Source organism: Ictidomys tridecemlineatus, chromosome 10 (genome assembly GCF_052094955.1).
Source record: "Ictidomys tridecemlineatus isolate mIctTri1 chromosome 10, mIctTri1.hap1, whole genome shotgun sequence".
NCBI classification, from domain to species: Eukaryota; Metazoa; Chordata; class Mammalia; order Rodentia; family Sciuridae; genus Ictidomys; species Ictidomys tridecemlineatus.
The window spans coordinates 77,885,954-77,909,589 of NC_135486.1; the positions used below are offsets into that span (position 1 = coordinate 77,885,954).

General features: G+C 39.3%; 1 protein-coding gene across 1 annotated transcript in view; it reads right to left on the reverse strand.

Moving 5' to 3' along the window:
• Positions 1-218: 218 nt before the first annotated feature.
• Gad2 (glutamate decarboxylase 2) overlaps positions 219-23,636 on the reverse strand; it is a 72,138-nt gene continuing 48,720 nt past the window's right edge. The window contains exons 12-16 of the mRNA XM_005320247.4: positions 21,173-21,251; positions 16,401-16,550; positions 11,081-11,188; positions 10,661-10,750; positions 219-3,888 (exon numbers count right to left, since the gene is read on the reverse strand). Coding sequence (XP_005320304.1) covers positions 3,715-3,888; positions 10,661-10,750; positions 11,081-11,188; positions 16,401-16,550; positions 21,173-21,251 — 601 coding nt within the window. The 3' untranslated portion in view covers positions 219-3,714. The remainder of the gene's footprint in view (positions 3,889-10,660; positions 10,751-11,080; positions 11,189-16,400; positions 16,551-21,172; positions 21,252-23,636) is intronic.

Below are 23,636 nucleotides of genomic sequence, written 5' to 3' on the forward strand. Positions count from 1 at the left end.
ATTTCCATAATAAAATGTTTTTTGAAAGATTGCATCTGATTGATGAAGGAACCATAGTTGTACAAACAATATCCTCCAGAAGTTCCAGAAAAGAGTGGATGAAGAGGTAAGACCCCCAAACACCCTGAACTCCAGGACAAGGGAAGGGTCTTTTCCCCAAGAAATTCATTGAAAATTATCTCTACTACACGACAGAGTCGGAAATAATCATCCACTGCTTGAGAGGTATCCACATTTACACATTTATTTGGGTTTAGAGAGACAACACAGATAAAATACTTTGATCATACACAAGTTTACATTTGGTAAGAAGAACAGGTTACCACATGTTTGTATATTTTATTTTTTAAATTTTTTTTTCTGTCTTTAGTAATGGAGTGATGCTGGGAAAATGTCGACGTCATTCAGAAACACCAGTTGGGAACAGTATTTTGGCACACATGACTAATAGATACACAGTTTGCATTTAGCACTTAAAACAGAAGAGCACGTGCAAGATGATTCCCAGTTTGAGGTTCCTCGATCCTTTGCCCTGCTACTATATGTACACCTGTGCTTTCTTGGTCCATATTCTGAGGAGTAGCACCTACTCCAAGACCCAGAAGTCAACACCTGCAATGTTGGCTATTTGTGACACTCCATAATTGGCTTCTTTTATTCCTAGAGACGAAGTAGTGTTCACCTTGCATTTTCTGAAATCACACAGTTCTCAAAGGAGATTTCTCAGGAGGGGACTTAGCTGAGGGCAGGTTCTCTATTAGAGCTGATGTGGGGGGCGTAGTTTATTTTGGCAGGGGAGGATGAGAGAGGGGAGAGAAAGAACAGGAACACAAGCAAGTGCAGTTCTCATAATATCAAAGTTCAATACAGCTACCACACAGAAGAAAACATACCAATAATATATTGTACAAGCTTTTACAGCAACACATGTTGATTTGCGACACTGTACAGTTCAGATATAAAGTGCACAACCCCAATCTGAGGTGACAAGACAGTACTATCAATGTAATAAAGGCAACACAGTCACACACACTCAATTTCCTTTTCTTGCCTTACATCCTGTGACAGTACGTGAAGTCCATACCATTTGTAGGTCTCAGATAAAGACATACTGTACTTTTTTTTCAAGTATTTTAAATAATTAACACAATATTGCTGTATAAACAAAAATGGCCATGTCAATTATGATTAAAGCTAAAACCAAACGTTTCTAAGATTTTTAAAGACTGGTCCCACATAAAGATTTCTGGCACTGGGAATTTGGGTTAATGTTCAAAACATTCTCACTTCTTTTTTTTCCCCCTTGGTTCCTTTGTTCCTTCCTTCTTCCCTTCCTCCTTCCATCTTCTGAGGACTACAGATCTACCTTAAAAAGTACTTATTAAATTACTGGGAGCTATTAGGCTTTAATTTGCCTCCTTTCCTGGGCTATGGGTGGTAAAGATTTCCCTGGACAGGCCTGGGCAAGTTTCCCAGCAAATCTGAGAAAAGATCTAGAAGGACCTAGAAAGGGCAGAGGTGGGAGAGAGAAGAAACCTTATTGGTAAAAATTATTTGGCTGGAATTTCAAACACAGGTACAAATTCTCCTTTTAAATTCCACCATGCCATCAAGCTAAAAACAGGTTCTGCTGTAGGATCTGTCCTCCGAGTGCTAAGCATCCTGTGGAGAGAGAGATTGGTCCAACAGGGTACAGGGCCCTGTCATCTTCTCCAAGCAAAACAGCGGGTTTGATAGAGTCTCTGTCTCTGAAATGAGACCTTTGGGCTTGAGGCTCAAGATGGATGGGCAATGGTGTGCTTATTTTCAGGAGTCAATTCTAGAAAGGAGAGGGATGCTTGCCTATTAGAGAAAGTCTGCAATGTCGATAAAGTTGTTTCTTTATTTTTTTTCCTAGTTGCCATAGGGCATTCATTTGCTTTCTAGACAGAAAAGCCCAAAGCCATATCAAGTCTGAATGTTATATATGACCTGGGAGAAATAAGGTAGGGGCAAACTCATGAAGATTTTAGATGGCCACATCCTGGTTATATTATGGGGTGTTTCTATGTGTGAAAGGACAGAGCCCTCTTTCTTCTGTACCAGTAGTAGCCTTTCAGACTATTGAACTTCCCAGTACACAGGAAGAATGTGGCTAGATTTGTATCTGCACTCTGTATAGCTGAGGCTGCAGTTCTCCTACCAGCTCTTGGAATCAGACATTCTACGGCCCCATAAATATCTATGGGAGCTTTGCTAGTCTCTCCATCAGGTTGCAGAGGAAGACAGATTTTTAAAAAAATATTGTTCTAACTTTAATACTTTCTTCATATTCTGGTTACTTTGGCTTTTGATGGGAGACATATGATGAAAAGGTCTTCATATATCTCAAAATCTAAGGTGAAGAGCTTATTTCGTGAAAGAAAAATAACCACTCATTGGAATATTAATTCATTATTTAGCATCTAAGTGAGAGAGAGTCTAGCAGGAGAAATTTTTGTATACAGGAATGGGTAGGGGAAGGGGATAAGTAATTACTCAGGAGGTAAATGACTCCTTCCAGGGATGGTAGCAATATGGCATCCAGGGTGATGTCATTGTTGTCTCACAGGGCTCTCTTCTCCCAAGGCTGAATTGAACATTATGGGCTCACCACATTCTGGGAAAGTGTTTCATTCCCTTTTGCTCAGGCTGATTAGGTTTTATTTTTATTTTTTTCTAATTAATCCAAATGACCTCATAAAAGAATACTGTTTGGGAAGATGCCTCAAGAATCAGCATCAACCTTCTGTCCAAAACAGGTCCAACTAGATAATAGAATAGATGCCTACCCGAATTTAATCTCGGATGAAACGTAACTTGTCATGCTTACAGGGTGGGTCTACTAAGGGAAAACTGGGTGAGAAATTTAAATGCGAATAGAATCTTAATTGCTGATCTGATCAATCAGTTTTATAAACTTGCAATATTCTTTTTTGTTGGCTTTGAAATACTAACTTTAGAGATGTGATACGCCATAACATGTTCTGAAAGAAGGTCTTATATACCCTTTAAGAATTTTGTGGGCCTATGTGTTAAAATAACCTTGCTAAGTGTTTTGTTGTGCCTTCATTAAAAGAAAGAGAGAGGAAAAAAAAAAACTGGCTTAGGTTTCATATCTGGCCCTGCAGTTTGTATAACCCATATAAAATAAAAATCTATATGTTACAAAATAGGATTTCTTTTTAATATATATATTTTCCTTTTGTAAAATTATATGTATTTAAATACATTTGAAATGTTGCTATAGGTAAATTAGAAATTTTTTTCTAATACTATGAAAAAGGCAAGGGTTTTTATTGTCAACATACAGTTTATATTTACTTTATCCTTTTTACTGCACCCCAAAGAACCTTTTTAGGATTCAGGGGCAATTTGGCACTATTCAATCCTACTACTCTGACATGAAAATAAATAAATTGATTTGCACACTATATTAAAAGTAAGGGAAGTATTTATAACAATTTTAAGCTTTTCCTTATTGATTAGAACACAGCCGTTTGTTACTAATTATTAGAGAGGTATTCTGAACTTAAGAAAGGGTTTTTAAAAGGAGCAATTTTAAACTGTTACTCTACTCTGACACCACAATATAGAAATAGATTTACTTTGGAACAAACTACAAATACATTTACACCGTTTGTGACAACTCAATTGTCTACTAAGAGAATTGAAACAGCTTAGTGAGTTAAGTTATTATAAATCTTGCCCAAGGCGTTCTATTTCTTCAATCAGGAAGTCAATGTCTTGGTGAGTTGCTGCAGGATTTGAGATGACCATGCGGAAGAAATTGACTTTGTCTCCCAAGGGTTGGTAGCTGACCATAGTGGTCCCATACTCCATCATTCTGGCTTTGATCACTGGAGCCACCTGTGGGAGAGACCATATCAGCATGGTAGTCCTTTCCTCTGGGGACAATCCTTTTGCCAAGGAACCCACTAGCAAGAAGCATTTTTATTCTTTAACTCAGCAGAACATATTCGTTCTCTCTTGAAGGAATTGCCTCCAAGTTTTCATGGGATCAGAGCACCTGAACAGTTTAATCCACTCAAGATCCTGAAGCTGATAAGAATAATAATAGGAGGTTCTCAGGCACTTGCTACCTGAGTCTTGACTTTCTAGTTAGTGTGTTGGGAGAATGAGAAGGATCTGGTTTGGATCCCAAGGTGGAGTGGTTCAGCAGTACAAATCTAGAGGAGGTTCCCTGAGCCACTCGCCAGCTAGAAATTATAAAATCATTGGAAATAAAACATAGTTCAGAGAACTGTTACCAAGAGGTGAGCCTCAGTATCTAGTGATATATGAAAATAATAGACTTTTGGCAACTTTCTGGAGACCTTAAACTGTTCTAGTTTCTTTTTACTTTCTTTTGGCATTGCCTCTATTTGTAAGATATTTTGAAAGGTAGCCATTAATAGCATGAAGAACTGGCTGGGATAGAAAACTGAACCCATAAGGACTTTAAGACAGGAACATATCCCAGGCCAAGATTTTACAGGATTTTTGCCAGGCTGCTCCTAACAGCCTTAGTTCTCTGTGGTTTATAAAATGAAATTTATGCTCTTTAGCTTGGCACAAAGGCCTTTGTCATCCAGCTCTGAGACACCATCTTCCTCTGCTCACCAATATGAGTCTTCAAGTCTGACAAGACTAATTTTTACAGATATCCTTGGATGTACTACCCATATTTTCATCTTTCCATACAGTCATCCATCTAACCATGTCATGCATATTCACTTTGCTTAGAATCTCTCTTTCAGGTCACATCCTTCATAGGCTGCAGGACTCTGCCATGATCCTACAACAGCTATAAAGCCTTTCCTATCTTCTCTAGTCCATTAGTATCTTTCTTCTAGGTTGTAATTACATGATTCCTACCCAGAGATTCCAACTACATGCTAATTTTCTATTGCCCTGCTACTGATGAGCAAATACATTTTCCCTCTCTACCTCATCTGTAAACTCCTGGAGGGCAGGTGCAGTGTCTTTTGCTTCTTTTTTTGTTCAGTATAGTGCTGGATACATGTTGAGGGCTTTCTGAATTTTAATTGACTATAAAGAGTAGCAATAATAGCAACAGCTATCTAGGAAGACACATACATTTAAGGGGATCCCAACTGGATGTATGATCTGTCCAATTTACTGTTGGAATTTGTAAATATAATGTCTGATCTTTTAAGTTCATCGCTGCAAATATATAACCAGGAATGGTAGAAGTCAAAGAAGGCTTAGTCTTATTTGAGATATACATGATTAGAAACTCAGCTGAAAATGGTAACCATATCTTATACCACACTTGACTTCACTTTCAATGAAAGTTAGATTCAAATGGAATGCCCTTGAGAGTCAACTTATAAGTAATCATTGCTTTACAACAATGCTTTCATCTTCAATGTACTCAATGAACGAAGGTTCAACTATGCATTGGTTACCAAAGAAAGACAAGGGAGACAAGTAGAATTCACCTTCATCTTCACTTCACATTCTGAAAACAGTTTCCTCATCTAAAAATAAATGTGGATAATGATTCCAGCACTAATATTTTCTGACTCTAGATTAAAGAGTTCTTATATCCCTTCCTGCCTCTTCCTTGTTCCATGGGGGTGATATAAAGAGGAAAGCTTCTGTTGGATGAATCCTTTCACCTAAAGGGTTAATGATGTACACAGAGCACTGGGCTCATCCCAGGGAATAAATATTTTTTAAAAATTTAAATATCTTAAGTCTGGAATTAAGTTCTGAAAGTAAATCTACTAGAATATTCTAGCATAAGGACATGAAATTTGAGAGGCATCACAAGTCACTGTGTTCTGGGAAGAAAAATCTTAAATTAGAAAAAGAATTCCAAATCCACATGGCTACAGAAATTCAAGGGAAAAAAGTCACATAACCATCCCTCAGTTTTATTTGTACAAGACATTCTTGATCTTTAGTATTGGTAAAACAATGGTAATGCTTGACTAAAGCAATTTGAACTCTCAATTCATTTTCACGGGCAACCCATGCAAAAACACATAAGAATGGCAGTGGGAATAATCTTTAACCTCTCAGATGAATGTAAATCAAAGGTCAAAAGATTAATGCAACAAATTTTGACATAAAGTGAAATTGAATCCCCTCAGTTCCTGAAGCAAGCTGAGTTGGCAGGAATCACAGCTATTTAAAAACATAACTTTTGGTTGTTTCCAGAAAATACTGATGAACTAAAATTATCTGGAACATGGAATATCTACCTCATTGCATTTTCACTAATTGCAAGTTAAAAAAAATATTAAGATTCCTGTGGTTCTGATAGAGAGTTTTCTTTTATTTCTCAATTTTGAAAGTCAGATTCTTGATTTTCTGAATAAAGAAAGTGAATTGGGAAAGACAGTGGCTACATTTTGAAGCAGTCACTAAAGACCTAATCTGTAAGAGATTTGGGGGGCTGTTTTAAGAGATATAGGGTGCTCTTCTCTTCATTGTGCCATTAACTTTTTTCAGTCCTTTAGCAAGCAGTAGCCAGGGAACTTTTCTGTAATTTAAATCCACATTTGTTTCTTCGTAAGAGGGGGCATCTTCACCATGAAATAGAAGCTATTTCAAGCCATCAAATATATTTTTCATTATGTGTTAGAAAGCCCTCTGGTTTTTAAATCTTAGAAACCTGATAAATTTTTGAAAAATGAGAAAGCAAAGTAGTTATGTTCTGAAATGTTAGAATTTCATCCATTAGATCTTCCATTACACTTACATTGAGTTATCTTAAATATGAGGCCAGATTACATCCTTAACAATTTATTATTAGAGATTCATAGTTGGTTTTTAAAAGCTGACAAATAGTTTAGAACTATAAAAGCTGATAGAAGAGATGCAGATAAAGATCAAGAAAAATTACAATTAAAATAAAGGGAGGGGCTGGGTCTGGTGGCACATTCTTGTAATCCTAGAGACTCTGGAGGCTTAGACAAGAGATTGCAAATCAAGGCCAGCCTCAGCAATTTATTGAGGCCCTAAGCAACTTAGAGAGACCTTGTCTCAAAATTAAAAATAAGAAGACTGGGGATGTAGTTCAGTGATAAAGTGCTCCTGGGATCAATTCACAGTACAAAAAACGAAAAAAAAAAAAAAAAAAAAGAGGGCCTGGGAGTATGGCTTAGTGGTAAAACATTTGCCTAGCATTGCAAAGTACTGGATTCAATCCCTAGTATCACCAAAAACAAAACAAACAAAACAAAACAATGAAAAGAAGAACCAGGAATTAGGGTCAATGGTAAAGACTTCCCAAGCCTACTTGAGGCCCTGAGCTCCATCCCTGGTGCCTTAAAAAGGAAAATTAAAAACAGACCAGCTTTTGGGTTGTAGCTCAGTGTTGAGCACTTGCCTCACATGTTTGAGGCACTGAGTTTGATCTTCATCACCACATTAAAAAATAAATAAATAAACTAGAGATATTTTTAAAAAATAGACTAGCTTTTTCATTCTTTTTAAAGAAATTTTTGCCTGGAATCTACTTGATACCCCTTCCCTGTGTCTAAGGTGTGTGTTTGGGAGCTGTCCTATAGGGCCCCAAGCATTCTTGATCTACTCTGCTTGGGTATACGCCACCTGCACCCTCCTGGGCAGCAGGAAACACACTGATCATGCTCATCTTTACCTCCTCATGAGGATGTGACAACCTGTGATAGTAAGAACTACTTTTCATCTAGCTATCTGTCCCCAAGTCTGTGTATTCTGGGAAAAGGCCTATGATCCACTATTAGGTTTCCTAAATGCTGTTCCCCTTCTTTATTATAGAATGTGCAAAAGGTGCTTGTTATAGTCTGAACGTGTCCCTTCAAATTCGTCTGTTGAAATCTTAACCTCCAAAGTGATGGGATTAGGAGGTGGGGGCCTTTGGAAGCCTCTGCCTTCATGAATGGGAAAAACCTTATAAATGTGACCCCAGAGAGCTCCTCTACCCTCTTTCTGCCATGTGAGGACACAAATCAGAAAAGGGGTGTCTATGAACCAGAAAGTGGGCCTTCAGCTTGTGCAGAATCCACCAGCATCTTGATCTGGGACTTCCCAGCTTCCAGAACTGTGAGAAGTAAATTTCTGTTGTTTATAAAACACTCAGTCTATAGTAATCCAAAAAGCCTAAGATGGGGCTTTACTCAGCAAATGACTTTTGAATGTTTTTCATGCTGAAGCCCCATATCAGGCATGTAGACACAAAGAGTACTTTCTGTACTTGGCCTTGTGTTGTCTGGAATTGAACTTTGTTCTCTTGTTACCCACATACTATACCGAAGACTCCATGTCTCCTCTCATTTTGGATCTATGACAGCTCTAGGAGAAATAAGAGAATGTTTCTTGTCTGCTCTATCTATGACAGCCACAAGTCACAGTTGGGCACTTGTGGCCAGTATGTCTGAAGAGCCAAACTTCTAGTTGAATTTAATTTTAACTAATTTAAATTTAAATGCAAATAGATGCACATGTGGGTATTACTATTCTACTAGACATTATGGATTATTTCACCTCAGCTCTCTCCTAAGTGTGTGAGATTTTACTGGTTCCTATACATTATAATTTAAGGGTTTTATACTTAATTAGGGAAGTTTTCTGAAACTCAGAAACATTACTGAGAAAGATGGACAAAAGCTAACTTCAATATTTCATGTGATTCTATTTTCATTTCCAAATCGGAATTCTCTGTATTATAGTCATGAAAATTGAGTCACAGCTGAGAGAAAAATCAGAATTTGTTTTGCCATTCTCAGAGACTTTCAGATTTGAATGATTAATAGTATAAACAGGGTCTACTAATACAGATTGTAATCACTGTCTTCAGGAAGTAATTTCCATTCGGAGCACAGATTACATGATAAACTCAAGTCCAAGAGTCATTTGAAGGGTTGTATTTAAATGCATTAGCCTCAGAATTGGACTTTTTCTCAGAAAATTAAAAAAAAAGAACTTTCGGGTCTGTATTCCTATCTTGCCCCCTCGGTGCAGTGCTGATGAATTGAATGAACAAAGGACATCAGCTGAACCACTCTGGAATCTCTATGTGGTTAGTGGGTTTATTAAAGAAACAAAGGGCAACAAGAATGGAAAAGTCTAAATTTTTAACTAACTTCTAACTAACAAGCTTGTAAAAGAAAATTAGTCATTATGAAGATAATTTACAATATGGAAAAGCAACACCAGAAAACTCTAGGCTTCTCTCTCAAATGACTGTCAACCCCAGTTGCTTTTGTTTGTAAGTTTTAACCTGTGGTTATTGTCTAGTCTAATGTGACCTCTCTCCTCCCTCCCTCCCGCCTCTTGGGCTTGATTTCTTGAGATGAATCAATTCAATATAACTGCAGCCTCTGCCAACCTAGATACATGTCCCAGGGATCCAGGTTCTACATGCTTACTTCCACGTTCTCAGCCTGGCTGCACATGGAATCAACTGGAGCACTTTTAGAACCACTCCTACCACCATCCAAGAGTAATTGGGTTGAATTCCCAGGGTAAGATCTGGTCATCCTGGATGTAAAGCTTCTGGATGATTCTAACACTGTGGTTAGAAACCACTACTCTAAAGGCCGAAGACCTCAGAAGCATGTAAATTTCTTCCTCATGAGGAGTTTGATTCTGGGTCCCTTAAGGATAGATGTTTTAAGCTTTTCAGAGGCCTTTACAATTATAAAAAAAATTCCATTCTTTACATCTTTCTTTACATTTCTAAACAAAGTGTTCTGAAAGGTCAACGAGTTGGTGCAGCTCCTTAAAAGCCGGGGAGCAGGCCTGTCTAGCTCCTGGAAGTGACTGGAGGAGGGTCCTTCTTCTATGGTAAATGAAGAAACCCCAAAACTAACAGATGCTCAGAGATGCAAATACATATGATCATCCCTAGTTCCTATTTTTACAGAGCCACAGGAGATGGGTCCTGCATTTGTCTCCCCAGGTGAGCATTGTAAACCACGTTTGCCCAATGTGTAAATGCTGGGGAAAGGTATGAAAAATAATTAAAGATAAAAGGCAGCTTACTGACCAGAGTAGAATCTGAAGTTCAAGCCTCAGGCTCTAGAGTCAGACTGTTTTCATGATTTTGGGAAACTGGCTTCAGTTCCTTCATCAGTAAAATGGGTGACAGCAGTACTTCCCCACATCAACCCACACCAGTCTGCTGTGAGACTTTAAGTGACTTAATGCCCAAATCACATTTCCCTGGGACTAATACATACACTAAATAGTGACTTTTTTTTTATTTCTCATTATTATTATTTTCTGGGGCAAGCTTAACCTTGGCCTCTCCAGAGGGTCAGCAGCAGCTCTGATTTTTAAAGATTCTGGCACTTGAAGTCTCTTTCGTGCTCATAACTGAGTACCAGTTTTGCTTGGAAAATCAGTGAACATCAACAAAGGTTCTTGCAGCTTTTCTGAATGCCAGTAAATGTTATCACCTAATCGCTTATTTTAAGATATCTGAAACTCTCTCAAAAAAAAAAAAAAAACCAAGAAACAGGTGTGTGGAAAGTCTAGATATATTGGCTCTGTGGGAGCCACAGAATGGGGGGAGGTCCTTGCACTAAGGTGGGATTTCTCATAAAGATACACATATGTCATAAAGCCCATAAGCATATGACAGGGCCAATATGCACACATATCAAAGCAACTCAGCACTTACCTTTGAGAGGCGGCTCATTCTCTCTTCATTGTCTTCCAGAGTACGCAAACTGGGAGGTATATACCAGAAGCAGACATTTGTGTGCTGAGGCTACAAAGAGGAGAGTAAAATTCACATGTAGCCCAAACTGGCCATGTTGAAAATTCCACAGGCATTTCAAATCTGCTTACCTGTCAGTTTCAGAGTACAATTCCTACTTTTAAATCAGTAGTGGTCTTTGGAGTGCCTCATTTTCACACTACATAGAGTTATTTGCGAGTCTGGTCTTTATACCAGCCCAGAAGAGCTACCCTGCATCCCCTACTTCCCCTTTGTAATGATCCCACTTAGCTGGACAGCATATTATGTATATCAGAAAATATCAGTGATAAGAATTGGAATCCACCAAACTTTGGGGATTGTGGAACTCTGAATACATACCTTTCCATCAAACACCATTTCATATCCTTCTCGGTTTTTTATGATATTGTATAAATACTCTGCCAGCTCCAAACACTTATCAATGTGTGCTTCAAATCCAGTAGTCCCCTAAGGATGAGAAGAACAAATCCCATTAGGCAGGTTGAGGATGTCAGTACAGTTTTTAAGCACAGATGTGGGACAGAAGTGAGCCCCCTGGAAACTGATGGTGATTCTCAGTGCTGTACTGCTACTTTCTTTGCACAAAACTATTTCTAGAGGCTTTTTTTTTCTTCAATTATTTCCCCTTTAATGCTGTCCCCATCAGGTGTTTTTGTTCCCTTTCATTAGTGTTCTCCACAGCTGACTCCTTTTCTTCCTAAGCCTCCATTCCCCAGGCAATTATTTTGATTACTCAAGGGGAAAATTTGCCTTGCAGTTCATAGAAGTAATCATGGAAGCCATTAATAACAGAAGGGCTGGGCTGGTCCCTTCCTGCAGATAAGAAGCATCATCAGAGACCCCTCTCCCTGTCACCAGGATGCCTGCTGCGGCCCCACCACCACCATGTAAATTTTCCATTCCCAGACTCCATATTTGATCACTAATGTACCCTCATTATAGAACAAATGGGGTAGGCACTCACTGAATGTAAGTTGAACAAATGAATGAATGAATCTTAGGGTGCATGCAGATGCTTTGTGAGCCTGTCATTCTGCCAGGCTCCTTAGATTGCTCTTTTGTTGGTGGATAAATGACTTGCATGTCTGTGGTGGGTGAATAGTGATTGATACAGAGGTCTTTTTGTTTTCAGCTCTGGAAGCCTTGGATCTGGACTTATGTAAGACAACATGAGTGCCTAGGATAGGGGTGGTTTGATGTCAGGACACACGAGGGAATTACTTTTCAAAATGCTTCTCCTCTGATCTCCTTCAGCATTTCCTAAATGCAAACAGAAAGCTTAGAAAAACAGCTAGTCCTCATCCTGGGAGCATTTAGAACTGGCCCATCAGGAATTAAGCCAACATGAAAACTCCAGGGAGTAATTGTAATGGAGATAAGATGGACTGACTTTCCTGTTCACATGTGGTCTCATGATCTCACTATAATGGGGACCCAGCATAGCCCTGGGTTGCAAAATCCAAAGCATGTTTAAGAACAAGCTTCACTGAAGGAATCTAGTGGTTTCAGTAATCTTTGAAGATTGCTCTCCCAAGCTGATTGGCTCAAGATATCTGTCTGTTCTGATGACCTCTAAGAAGGGCTTGGACTCATACTCAAATGCTCAGCTCAGCATCTGTACCATGAGCTCCATCGGCCTGTGGGTACTAATAAAATTAGATTGGTTTAGCTTAGCCTGACAGCTTGGGTCCACTTGGAATGAATTCTGACTCTGCAGGAACTTACAGAAAGAGTGGCCTCAGTACCAAGATCTGATTTCTCCTAAATGACACTTTTGAAACACCTACAGAATCTCTTGCTGCCATTTCCATTTTGCTGCTGCCACCCTCGTTCAGGCCCCACTGCTTTTCATCCTAGCTCCCTAACCACCCTTCAGTCAATTTGGACTCTCTACTACTCTCAGAATATGCACTTGAAGTCCATATTTTCCCTTTGTGGAGTATCCTCTCAGCTCTTTTGCTTGAAATCCTATTTATTCTATCTATTCTGTTCAAATCCCAACTCAAAGGTTGTCTCTTAATACAGCTTTCTTGGTTCTCAAACTAGGAAGGAGCTCTCCGTTCTTTAAATCCTTTATTTGTGTTTCTTTTATGACCAGTTGTATTGTGTTTTATATGAAGATATCTCTGCACTAATCTGATCCTGCCTGGAAAATAATAACCTCCTTATCTCATCCCGTACAGCCCCAGGCATGAAAACAGATACTCAATAGCTACTTATTAAAATTAATTAATATTTTACCAGAGATAAAGTGAAATTTCAGATACTTGGCAAAGAATGCCAGACAATAATCTCCCTTTAAATAATTTTCCTTCAGCCATTTGCCAGTCCCTTTGTTGTCCACATTTTCAATTAGAGAGTCTGATCATGAGAAACCTTAAGGAAACCTGCCAATTTGCATAATCACATGCAAACTGCCCTCTGCAGTTACATATTAAGTCATCCTTGCATATATTTAAAAAAAAGGGGGGGGGGTAAATTTTTAGGTAGGTTTATTTATTTATGTATGTATGTATTTATGCCTGCCACCAAGTGTTAACCTCTGAGGAAAATAATCATAAGGCCTAGGATTCTGTAATAAAGTGCAGATGAAATAAAAACCCTACTCAATAGAAGAGGTTTAATGTGGATTTTTATCGTGGTGAATACTTCTTTAACATTCCACATCAATAGGCTCATTTTTTTTTTGCATAAATTTACTAATGAACTTATCTTGGACTTAATTTGAGGGCTGTCATCAGCTTTCTTGATCATGAACAGATTAGTTTGAATAAGAGTAATTTTTTTTTAAACTTAGGTTACTATTTTTCATGTGGTTTATCTCATTAAAGAGAAGATGCAGATTAATTTGAGCATCATAGTCTTCAGGCACATCTAATAACAGAGGACTTAATATTCCACTAACACTCTACTCTTTCTCCTTCTCTGTATTCTTTTCCAGATCATTTCCTCATTCCTGTGGGAATACAAACTAGACCCTCAGAGCCAACTCTTCCATGGGTTTTCTTCCAGGGAGAAGACTGCTCCTTCCAAGGATGGCATGAGTAGGGAGTTTTTGATGGGATCATTATCCTGACTTCTGGTTTAGGGTGTAGGATTGAGCCTATTACTTTCATAATTTTTATCACCTCATGTTGCAAAAAAATAAAAATGCATCTTTTAGGTTGAAAATCAAATGCAAGTTTTTGCCATTTAGATGTCTAGATATTTGAAGTTCTGCATAAGCAATTAAAAACATCTGTACTCCTACAAAATGCAGCTTCTGTGATTTTTTTTTTTTGCCCCCTCTCTGGGGGCCCTCATTTCTGTACTTTAAAAACGGCTCCCGTGCCTTCATTTCAGGCCTCACCTCCTTCTACTGTTTGACACCCATCTGATGTCCTCCAAGTTATTTCTCTGAGAAACAACCAGCTGCCCCATGCTGGAGAGGAGGCTTCAGATGGAAAAGGAGCAGCAGGAACTGATGAACCGTGACAGGAACAATTTTGTGTAAATATAGCTGATGATCATCTTAATACAAACACCACAGAAAAAACAGACAAAAAGGATGATGCTCAAGATAAGAAGGATCTTGCTCACTGCTTAGAGACCAAGTTTCCCCTCAGCTTGCTCGCTGATATGTACAGTCATCACTCTGCTGTTCTTTCACTGCAATAAAAACCTGCTCATTTTGAAGCCGATTGAGAATACACCGGCAATCTATACCCTTGATTTTTTTCCCCCCGAAAGGAAAGCATTGTGCACAACAGAATGAGCCTCATGTTGGGTAGAAGAGACCAGTGACACATCCTTATCAGGTTCTGATAAGGAAAGGAGTCCCTGCCCACTGCAAGGGACTGGAACCCACTATATTACCTGTATCAGGCATCAGGGAAAAGTGACTATATATGATTTAGGAATATTTCGGGAAATCTGCCTGGCGTAAATACTATAATAGAAATTTGCCTGAAGGGTATGTAGTCTAGTTATATCTGGTATCTATGAGTTATTTCTGTATTAAGAAAGACTTTGTCGGGTGCGGTAGTGCACACCTGTAATCCCAGCGGCTTGACTGAGTTCAAAGCCAGCCTTAGCCACTTAGCCAGGCCCTAAGCAACTCAGCAAGATCCTGAATCTATTTTTTTTTTAATTTTTATGGATACCAGGGATTGAATTCATGGGCACTTGACCACTGAGCCACATCCCCAGCCCTGTTTTGTATTTTATTTAGAGACAGGGTCTCTCTGAGTTGCGTAGTGCCTCGCTTTTGCTGAGGCTGACTTTGAACTTGCAATCCTCCTGCCTCAGCCTCCCAAGCCACTGGGATTACAGGTGTGCACCACCACACTCAGCAAGACCCTGTCTCTAAATAAAATTAAGTGTAAAAAGGGCTGAGGATGTGGCTCAGAGGTTAAGTGTTCTTGGGTTCAATCCCCAGTACCAAAAAAGAAAAAAATAAAAGACTAACTTTCTACTTAAACTGCCTCTTTTGTCCAGAAGAGATTTAAAGAAGATTCTGTTGAATACTTGTGTTTTGCATTGTTTCTCTTCCAAGACCACCCCCTTTTCTTGTCAGCCATCCCACTCCCCTCTGAACTGCTTTAAAGCATCTATGTTTACTAGGAAAATTTCCACGAATAACAGTCTATGGAATTTGTCGCTGGGAACATGTCTCCTATCCCCGTACATTTTGCAGAAGGAGCTAAGCCCTGGTTTTATGTTTGTTTACCTCACTCCTGCTGACCAAATTGTTTGCTGGTTCCTAAGAGACTAAATCTGTTACCTCTGTGTGCTGGCTACCAACAAAGCTTAGAGCCAAGCATGCAGGACCTCAGGGCATACCAGCTTCCTTTCATTTTCCCCTTTCTCATTTCCTTCATCAGATTGTCCTGGAATAGTCTTTTGAAAGTTGAATGTTTATACTATATAGAGAGCTTTGGCCATTGCCTGGAGATAAATGAAATCTGGTGGAAATGAGTGATTTGTGATCTGTAAGTTGAGAATCTGGTCAAAATTAAAAGTGAAATCTTTGACCTTTCCAGCCTGCTTTCATTTAATATAAATCTATTCTCTTGGAAGGCAATAGTGAGATCCAGCCAGTTCTGCACACCATTAGTTACAGAGTTTATCCTACAGGGAGAGGAGAGACCACTTACAGGTGAACTCTAAGCTAAACAGAACCCATACAGAAGGAGGCAGTTAGGTACTTCTGGAGCTTTAAAAAGAGCCCTGTCATTAGAGGTTATGCTTTGAAATGTCAAAAACAAGTTATCATGGTGGAACAACCCTTTTTTATTTTCCAAACATATACTTTCAGAATGCATTCAACTACCTAGATGATCCACCAGTGGGTACAAGCCAAGAGTAGGTGATAAAATAAATCCAAGAAAAATGATGATGACAATAAGAAGAAATATCTGTCAAAAATCAAGATGTTCTGCCATGTGTATCAAAATTGATTTGTTTTCTAGATGAGTGTGGGCATTAAAATAATTGGGCCGAAAAGGAAACAAACAGTGGGTTTGATTATACTCTTGCCCATGAAGAATGTTGTAGATATAGGATTAAAGAAACTCTATCTTGAGTGAGTGATTTTCAGTTTGATAATCAGTTCCTTAACACAGATAAGGTCCCCCCCCCCAACCTCTAGTTGACATTCAGCTGGTCTGCACCCACTCACCTTTGCCCTCCACATTAGCCATAGTTTAAAAACATCAACATGCCGTCCACACTGCAAGGCCTTGTCTCCAGTGTCATAGGACAGGTCATAGTGTTTATCTTGCTGGAAGAGGTAGGAGGCATGCATCTGGTTGCAACTCTGCATCAATCCCTAAAAGAAAAAAAGAGGAGGTTTAGGAAACACTACCGATTATCCATTAGCTTTACACTGTGGTAGGAATTATTAATAGAAAAGTAAACAAAAGGGATGTTGTATGTCTTGTGAAAAGAAAACAATAAGAATAAGAAAAGATGGGGCCAACTTCTGAACAGGACTGTCCAGGCAGGCTACTGTCATAGGTTAACTCTGGGATAAAAAGCTCAGGATTGAATGTTACCAAAACTAACAAGGATGTATATTTCTACTCTTCCTTTAAAGAGAAGGCATTTTTATAGGAAGGAAGGAAGGAAGGAAGGAAGGAAGGAAGGAAGGAAGGAAGGAAGGAAGGAAGGAAGGAAGGAAGGAAGGAGCGAGCAGTCAGTGTAATGCTCATTCTTTGGCAAAACATTCTGATGTTCTGAATAATTAATTATAATTAGAATATTTTGTAAATTATCCAATTCTGTAAAATACTGTTAGTGTGGTTTTTATAGCACTTCCATCTATATCTAGTTGAAGGATTTTATCATGTAGCTCAAGTTGTCTTTGAAAACCATAAGGTTTTATTGCTGTTATTGTATGTGCTAAAATCTCAAAAAGCAAAGACATTGCAATTCTGAGATGAATTTAAGTAACCAATCTTTCCCATGTCATCTTCCATCTCAGTGGTCAGGGTTCTTTGATTGTGGAAGTTGCAAAGGAAAATTTCATTGTCCGTGATCATGAATTTGCCCGGGTACCATGGCTCTGCCACAGAAATGAGTGACAAAGTGATCAAACATTCCCAAGAACAGTGCATGAATCATGCTTTCTGACTAAAATAGCATTGCCAGTCTCCTCCCTGGAAACCCCACCACGTTTCAATTTGTCACGAACTACTGGAAGCCTGTGACTCTTGTTTTCTACCGTGTAATTGTGATTTTATAAAAGCTTTGGCATTTGGATTTTGCTTCTAGTGTGACTCATGACAAGGGAAGAAAAGACTACAATGTGATCACTGAGTTGAAGTTAGAAATGGGAACTCATTTTAAAAAATATCCTAACTAAGACACTGTGAAATGCAACCAAAAGTTCAACCAGGTTTTGAAAGACAGAGTGCCCCAGTGGTAGAAAAGAGAACTGGACTTTACCTGGTACTTCCTATTCATGGAATCCACCAAGTTACTTTGTGAATAAGAAAAAATAAATATGACGTATTTGTATTGGATCAGTAGAAAGACATTGAATTCACAAAAGAAAATTCACTTGGAGACAAATAAGACGTGAAAATTACAATATGTGCTTCCATCTTGATTCATTCACAGAAACTTTGTATGGTTCTTTCTCTGGCCATGTAAACTCACAGATTAGATGCCATTGAAACTAAGGGGGACCATCTCAGAGAGTGTGGAAGGGTGGATGGATCAGACAGATCCTCCCAAGATGGATGGATCAGACCAAGATCCACCTAAGAAAAAACGTCTCAAAGCGCTTAACTCTAAATGCTGGGCCACACCAGTCTTACTCTATGCAAAAGAACAAAGAAAGGTGATGACAATATCCATGCATAAGTCTCTAATGAGCAAACTACCTGGTTCTGGGCCACAAAAAAGCTATCAACCATCATTTTGTACAGTTGCTATACAAAATGGAGTTCTCAAACTCAAATATAATTTAGGAAACTCTGCATCATAAATCTCTCTTTTTCAGGCACTGTATGAAAGTCTTCAATAACTCCAGAAATATTAAAACGTGTTTTAACTCTAATTCAAAATATCTCCATCTTTTTTAAGCAGAGATCTCTATAACCACAGAAAAATTATTGCCATCTTATAAGATGCTATTATTTCTTGGACCCAAGGAAAAAAATAAGCTGTTTATGAGAGCATTATAAACTCCTGGATTTGGAAGGGAGTTTAGAGCTCATTTAATCTATTTCTATCCAATTAAGGAATCCTACCTATTGTGTTACTCACATGTGGTTGTCCAATCCATATTCATTCATCTCTCCTTTTATCAACCCCAAGTCAAACTTAAAATCCACTGTGTATTATGATTTTTGCCACCAAATTTGTGTCACCCGGTGTTATTAACCTACCCCCCTTCACAAATCCTTGGGAAAACAAAGCAAAATGAATCTCTTTCACTTGAGAGTCCCAAACTGTGAAAGTGCCTCTCCCCTTCTCAGCCCTTTACGTACGTTTGTTTTCTTTTTCTTCTCCCTAGGTTAAATCTTTGAGCCATTCCCCTTTGCATGTTCATCAATGGTTCCTCTATGTTGGAATTCTTGCTTGATGAGGTCCCATATAAGATTTGGCACAGAGCTAAGCAAAGCACTGCAAGCCCTGGTTTAACCAGAGGGCATGGGACCCTACCACATCTCTCTGCTGAAAGTTGACTTCTTTTATCTCATTCATAGTCATTTGAGGGTTGGGCATAGAGCTCAGTTGATAGAGTGCTTGCCTTGTATACACAAGGCCCTGGGTTCAATCCCCAGCATCACACACACACACACACACACAGAAGCCATAGTTATTTGGATAATTTTATTATTATTATTATTCCTGGTTGATCCTGAAGAGTACAACCTAAAGTCCTACATCTTTTATTTACACAAGTCCAACAATTTAGCTATGTGTGAGACAAGCCTGCTACGTTCAGTCAAAATAATCACCCATCCTTGGACCTAAGGGCGGAGCTTTGCAATGATTCCCATGAACAACTTCCCTTTCTTAACTATGGCTTGCAGGACCAGTCTGTAAAACTCATCTTGTATTCTGATTCCGTCACTACACTTATCTCCTCTCTCTTCCAGCTTCTTCTCATCTGAAACTAAAATAAACTTCTGTGTTTTACTCAAACCATCAATGAAAATTTTGAATGGAAGAGGGTTAGATACCAAGCCACGAGTCTCTCCTGGAGAACAAATATTAAATTACCTATCAGCAGGTCTTTCCCATGCAGTCATCTAATCACTTCCGAATCTGCCTGTTGGCTGACATTGCACTTTGAATCTATGGTGATAGATCTAAGGGAGCCACTGTCAAACATCTGTCTGAAATCTAAGTAACAAAAAATTGTTTTTCAGGCTGAGGTTGTGGCGCAGTGGTAGAGTGCTTGCCTAGCACGCACAAGGCACTGGGTTAGATCCTCAGCACCACATAAAAAAAATGTAAAATAAAGATATTGTGTCCACCTAAAACTTAAGGATAAATATTAAAACAAACAAACAAACAAACAAACTTGTTTTTCCCTTCAGGTAATACAGCTGGAGTATGCATGAGCTAGAATTGACGAGAATATATCAAACTGGATGTTTACTTGATGAACAACCAGTTTGAAAGGTTTTTTTCAATGCATTCATCTTGTTTTGGAAGGGCAGTCTGTCTTCAATCCTGTGTCAAAATTTTAATTTATTTGATGCAGACAGAAGGCACGTTGCTGAAATTTGCAGTTGCCAAGAGGAGGTATTAAGAACCATAGAAATAATAAGCCTTGACCTAGCAATTCCACTCTGAAGAATCTACTTTAAGAAAATAATCAGGAATGTGATCAAAGATACATGTTTAAGGATTTTATCAAACCATTATGTCTCATGAAATAGGATATATTGAGGCCATGAAAAATCACATTATGGAATATCATGTTTATGATATGATATTAAGTATAAAAAGAAAAATGTATATATGATGTAGATGATAGCAAAATGCTATCATGATACATATATTCCTAGAAAATTGTAGGAGAAAATATTTTAAGACAGTAAATAACTTTTATCTTCAAATGACAGAATTTTGGCCAACTCTAAATTCTATTTTCTGTCCTGCCCAAATTTTCTTAAATAATTATACATCGAGTTTATAATAGAAAAACAAAATATTTTAAAGCAAGTAAAGATAAATACTTAAAAGTCTCTTCAATGTGAGGTTGCCTTATTGATTCTAACAAAATAAAAACTCTTTATTTGATGGGTCTTATCAACAAAATAAGAATAGGAGTGAGCTGTGGCTTCTGCCTCCTTTCTCCCTCATACAAGGGAGACACAGAGGCACAGTAAATATCTGCACAGTGACTTTAGACTTTATTCATAGAAGAATCTTTAATAAAAACGGTCTTTGCTTATTCTCTCCTTTGCTGATTAATACATATATACATATGCAGATGCCTTACATTCCGATTGTGGTATTAAATATTAAATCAAATAAGAGAATTATTTGATATATAATACACTAATCCTATATTATGCATATTTTTCCTTATGGTAAAAACTATAATTTTTCTTTTTTTCTTATGGCAAAAAATTGCTTCTTCTCATATTCTAGAAGAAAACTGGAAATTTAGTTTTCTAAGAGAGTAGCATGGAGGGTCTCTGGGTCAGGGGCACCAAGTGTAGCTGAGGAAAGGAGACTTATACTGAAAGCATGGAGATTAGTCTGAAGTTTCTATTCTGAAGGTTTAGGTCTCCTGAGCCTTTTTGGACCCCCTGACACCTGCTGCCCACCCTCCCGGCAGCAGTTTGGAGGAGTGCTTTCTGGAGAGTGTGAGCCACGCAGGAAGGAAGACCTAAAGATCCTGATGGTTCCAAAGAAAGTCCTCTCTGCAAAGACCACCAAACCCCACCCAAGGGCTGGGACACAGAATCAAGGAAGACCTACCTCTTCTCTAACCAGGAAGGCGGAGCACTGCAGAGGGACTCCCATCATCTTGTGTGGATTCCATGTCACAGAGTTGGCCCTAAGACAAACACATTAGGTAAGCAGGTGGCACCCGTGTCAGGCGCAGATTGTTGAGGCTCTGCACAGAGGCCGTGAGCTTCAGTGTGCTGGCACCGCCTCTGCCACTCCAGGAAGACACCACGGTCACAAAACTGAGATGCACTCCTAACTGTACCAGTGTTCTGTCCAAGGACATGGCAGGTGAGGGCATGGTTCTCCATGTGTCTCCTCTCCCAAGCCCCAGGCAAACCTGAGTTCTGCCTCCAAGGTGGTCTCAGCCTCAAAGAGACCAGGGTCACAGAGCTCAGGGTCCTGCCCTTGGTCACTGGTGATCAGTACCTTGTGTACCTCCACTGCTCCTGTGCTGTCACTGTGGCCGTGGCCTGCAGCTCAGAGGGGACACTCCTTCCACTGCACAATATACCTGTTTCCTGTACCTACTTTCTCCTTCTTATTGATCAGTGACCAGACTTCTCAAAGGTGTCCTTTTGTAGGACATTCTGCCTCGTCCCCTGCATCCATGTCTTCTCTAACCCAGAGCTGTCTTTCCAGCCCCTGGGTGAGCCATGCTGTGGCTCCCACAGCAGAGACTTTTAATCTTTCCTGAGACTAAATCACTGAGTGGTGCAGTGCGTCTCACGCAATGGTGGTGCCTGGCTCAGGGGCTTATGCTGTTTGAAAAGCCTGAACCATAGTCCTGATTCAGATTTCTTTAATAAGAATTATTGTTATTTTAATCTGGTGTCTTAGCTGCCTCTTTCCTCTACCTGGTATCAGAATTATCTTTTAGCTGTTTATTGCTCTCTTTCCTTTTTCTTCTTCTTCTTTTATGATGATGATGATGATGATGATGATGATGATGATGATGATGCTGGGGATTGAACCCAAGGCCTTGCACATGCTAGGCAAACACTGTACCACCAAGCTACATCTCAAGTCTCTGAACTCTCTTAATCGTTGGTGGCTCCCTGTTGCCTTCAGCCCAAATTCCAAACTGTAAGGCATGGTTCATGATGCCCCCAGAGTGAGCTCTGATAATGTGTGTTCAGGCTTGTGTCCCTTCGCTTTATCTATTTTCATCACACCAGATTATTTTTTGTTCCCAGAAAATTATATTCCTGTGCTCCTAGGTCCTTTAATGTTATCTCCTTGTCCTAGAATGTTGTCTTCCTTGGCTTCACTGGGTTGGTTAACTCTTACTCGTTCTTTAAGGTCTCAGATTCTTGAAGTATTATCTCTGCAGCCCCATTCAACTTCCTTCAAGGAATTAAGGTTTCATTACTTCCTAGCTGTGTGACCTTGAACAAGTTACTTAATCTCTCTGTACCTAGATGGCTCCTCTGTAAGAGAAGAAATAGTAGTAAATAGTATGGGTAAGAATTTTGTAGCTGTAAGCATTGAATATGGTTGGATCTTGCTATTGATTTCATCCCTGTCATTCATAAGCTTTGTGACAATGGGTACATGCATGCCATCATTCTATAACAATTTATAGCTATCTGTCTAATCCTGATGAACTTTGCTTTATCAATAAAGATGCCTGCTAGGACAACAAAACTTCAGTTTCATTCCTGTGATAGTGAGTATTTATTTGCATGCATGGCCTATTTGTCTTTTTGGGACAGAAGCTTCCAAGGTGCACAACCACTTGTCTCTTAATTCTGTCTTGCCTTTCTCTCCACGGCATAAAGATGTCTCATAAAGATGACAAAAAGCTGCACAGAATGATTCGATGACATGGCCTTAGTTTATTTGAGAAATGTTGGCAATTTACATAAAATAGCCTCAGGTTCATTGCAAAATGCTCTGCGGTGGGATTCGGCTATGTGGCTTCTGTAGTTTCCCTAAGTTCCATAAGAACAGAATCCTCCAGGGCTGTTTTAAGACAGACCCTTGTTCCTCTATGTATACCTCAAATCAGCAGCTCCCAAATGAACCCAGTAGCTTCCTACAGCTCAGCCTTTCAGAGCTATTCTCTCTTCTCTAGATCCTGGTTCCTGGCACCACTTTCCTCCTAGGCTTTCAGCCCCCAAACTTCAGGACTGGTTTGGTTTCACTCTCCCCTCCTCTCCTGATGTCACCCTTTGTGGTTTCACTTTCCTTTCCTGGGCCATCCACTCACCCCTCTCCAGTTGCTACTGCAGCCAATGTCAGCTGCTCTCACCTCCCGCACCTGGATGGGCAGGTGCTGCCTCACAGATCTAGTGCCCAGCTTCCATCTGCTCCCTAATGCGCAGCTGTCTTTCCAAACACAAGTGAGGCATCCCTCCTCTGCTCAAAACCTGGCTATGGATCCTACAGCTCAGGGTTTCCATCTTTTTTGTCCCGACTGGAGGACAAAAACACATTACCTTGATTTCCAGCTGAGGGGTCTAGTTATGTGCACAGCACCCCCTGGACAGGA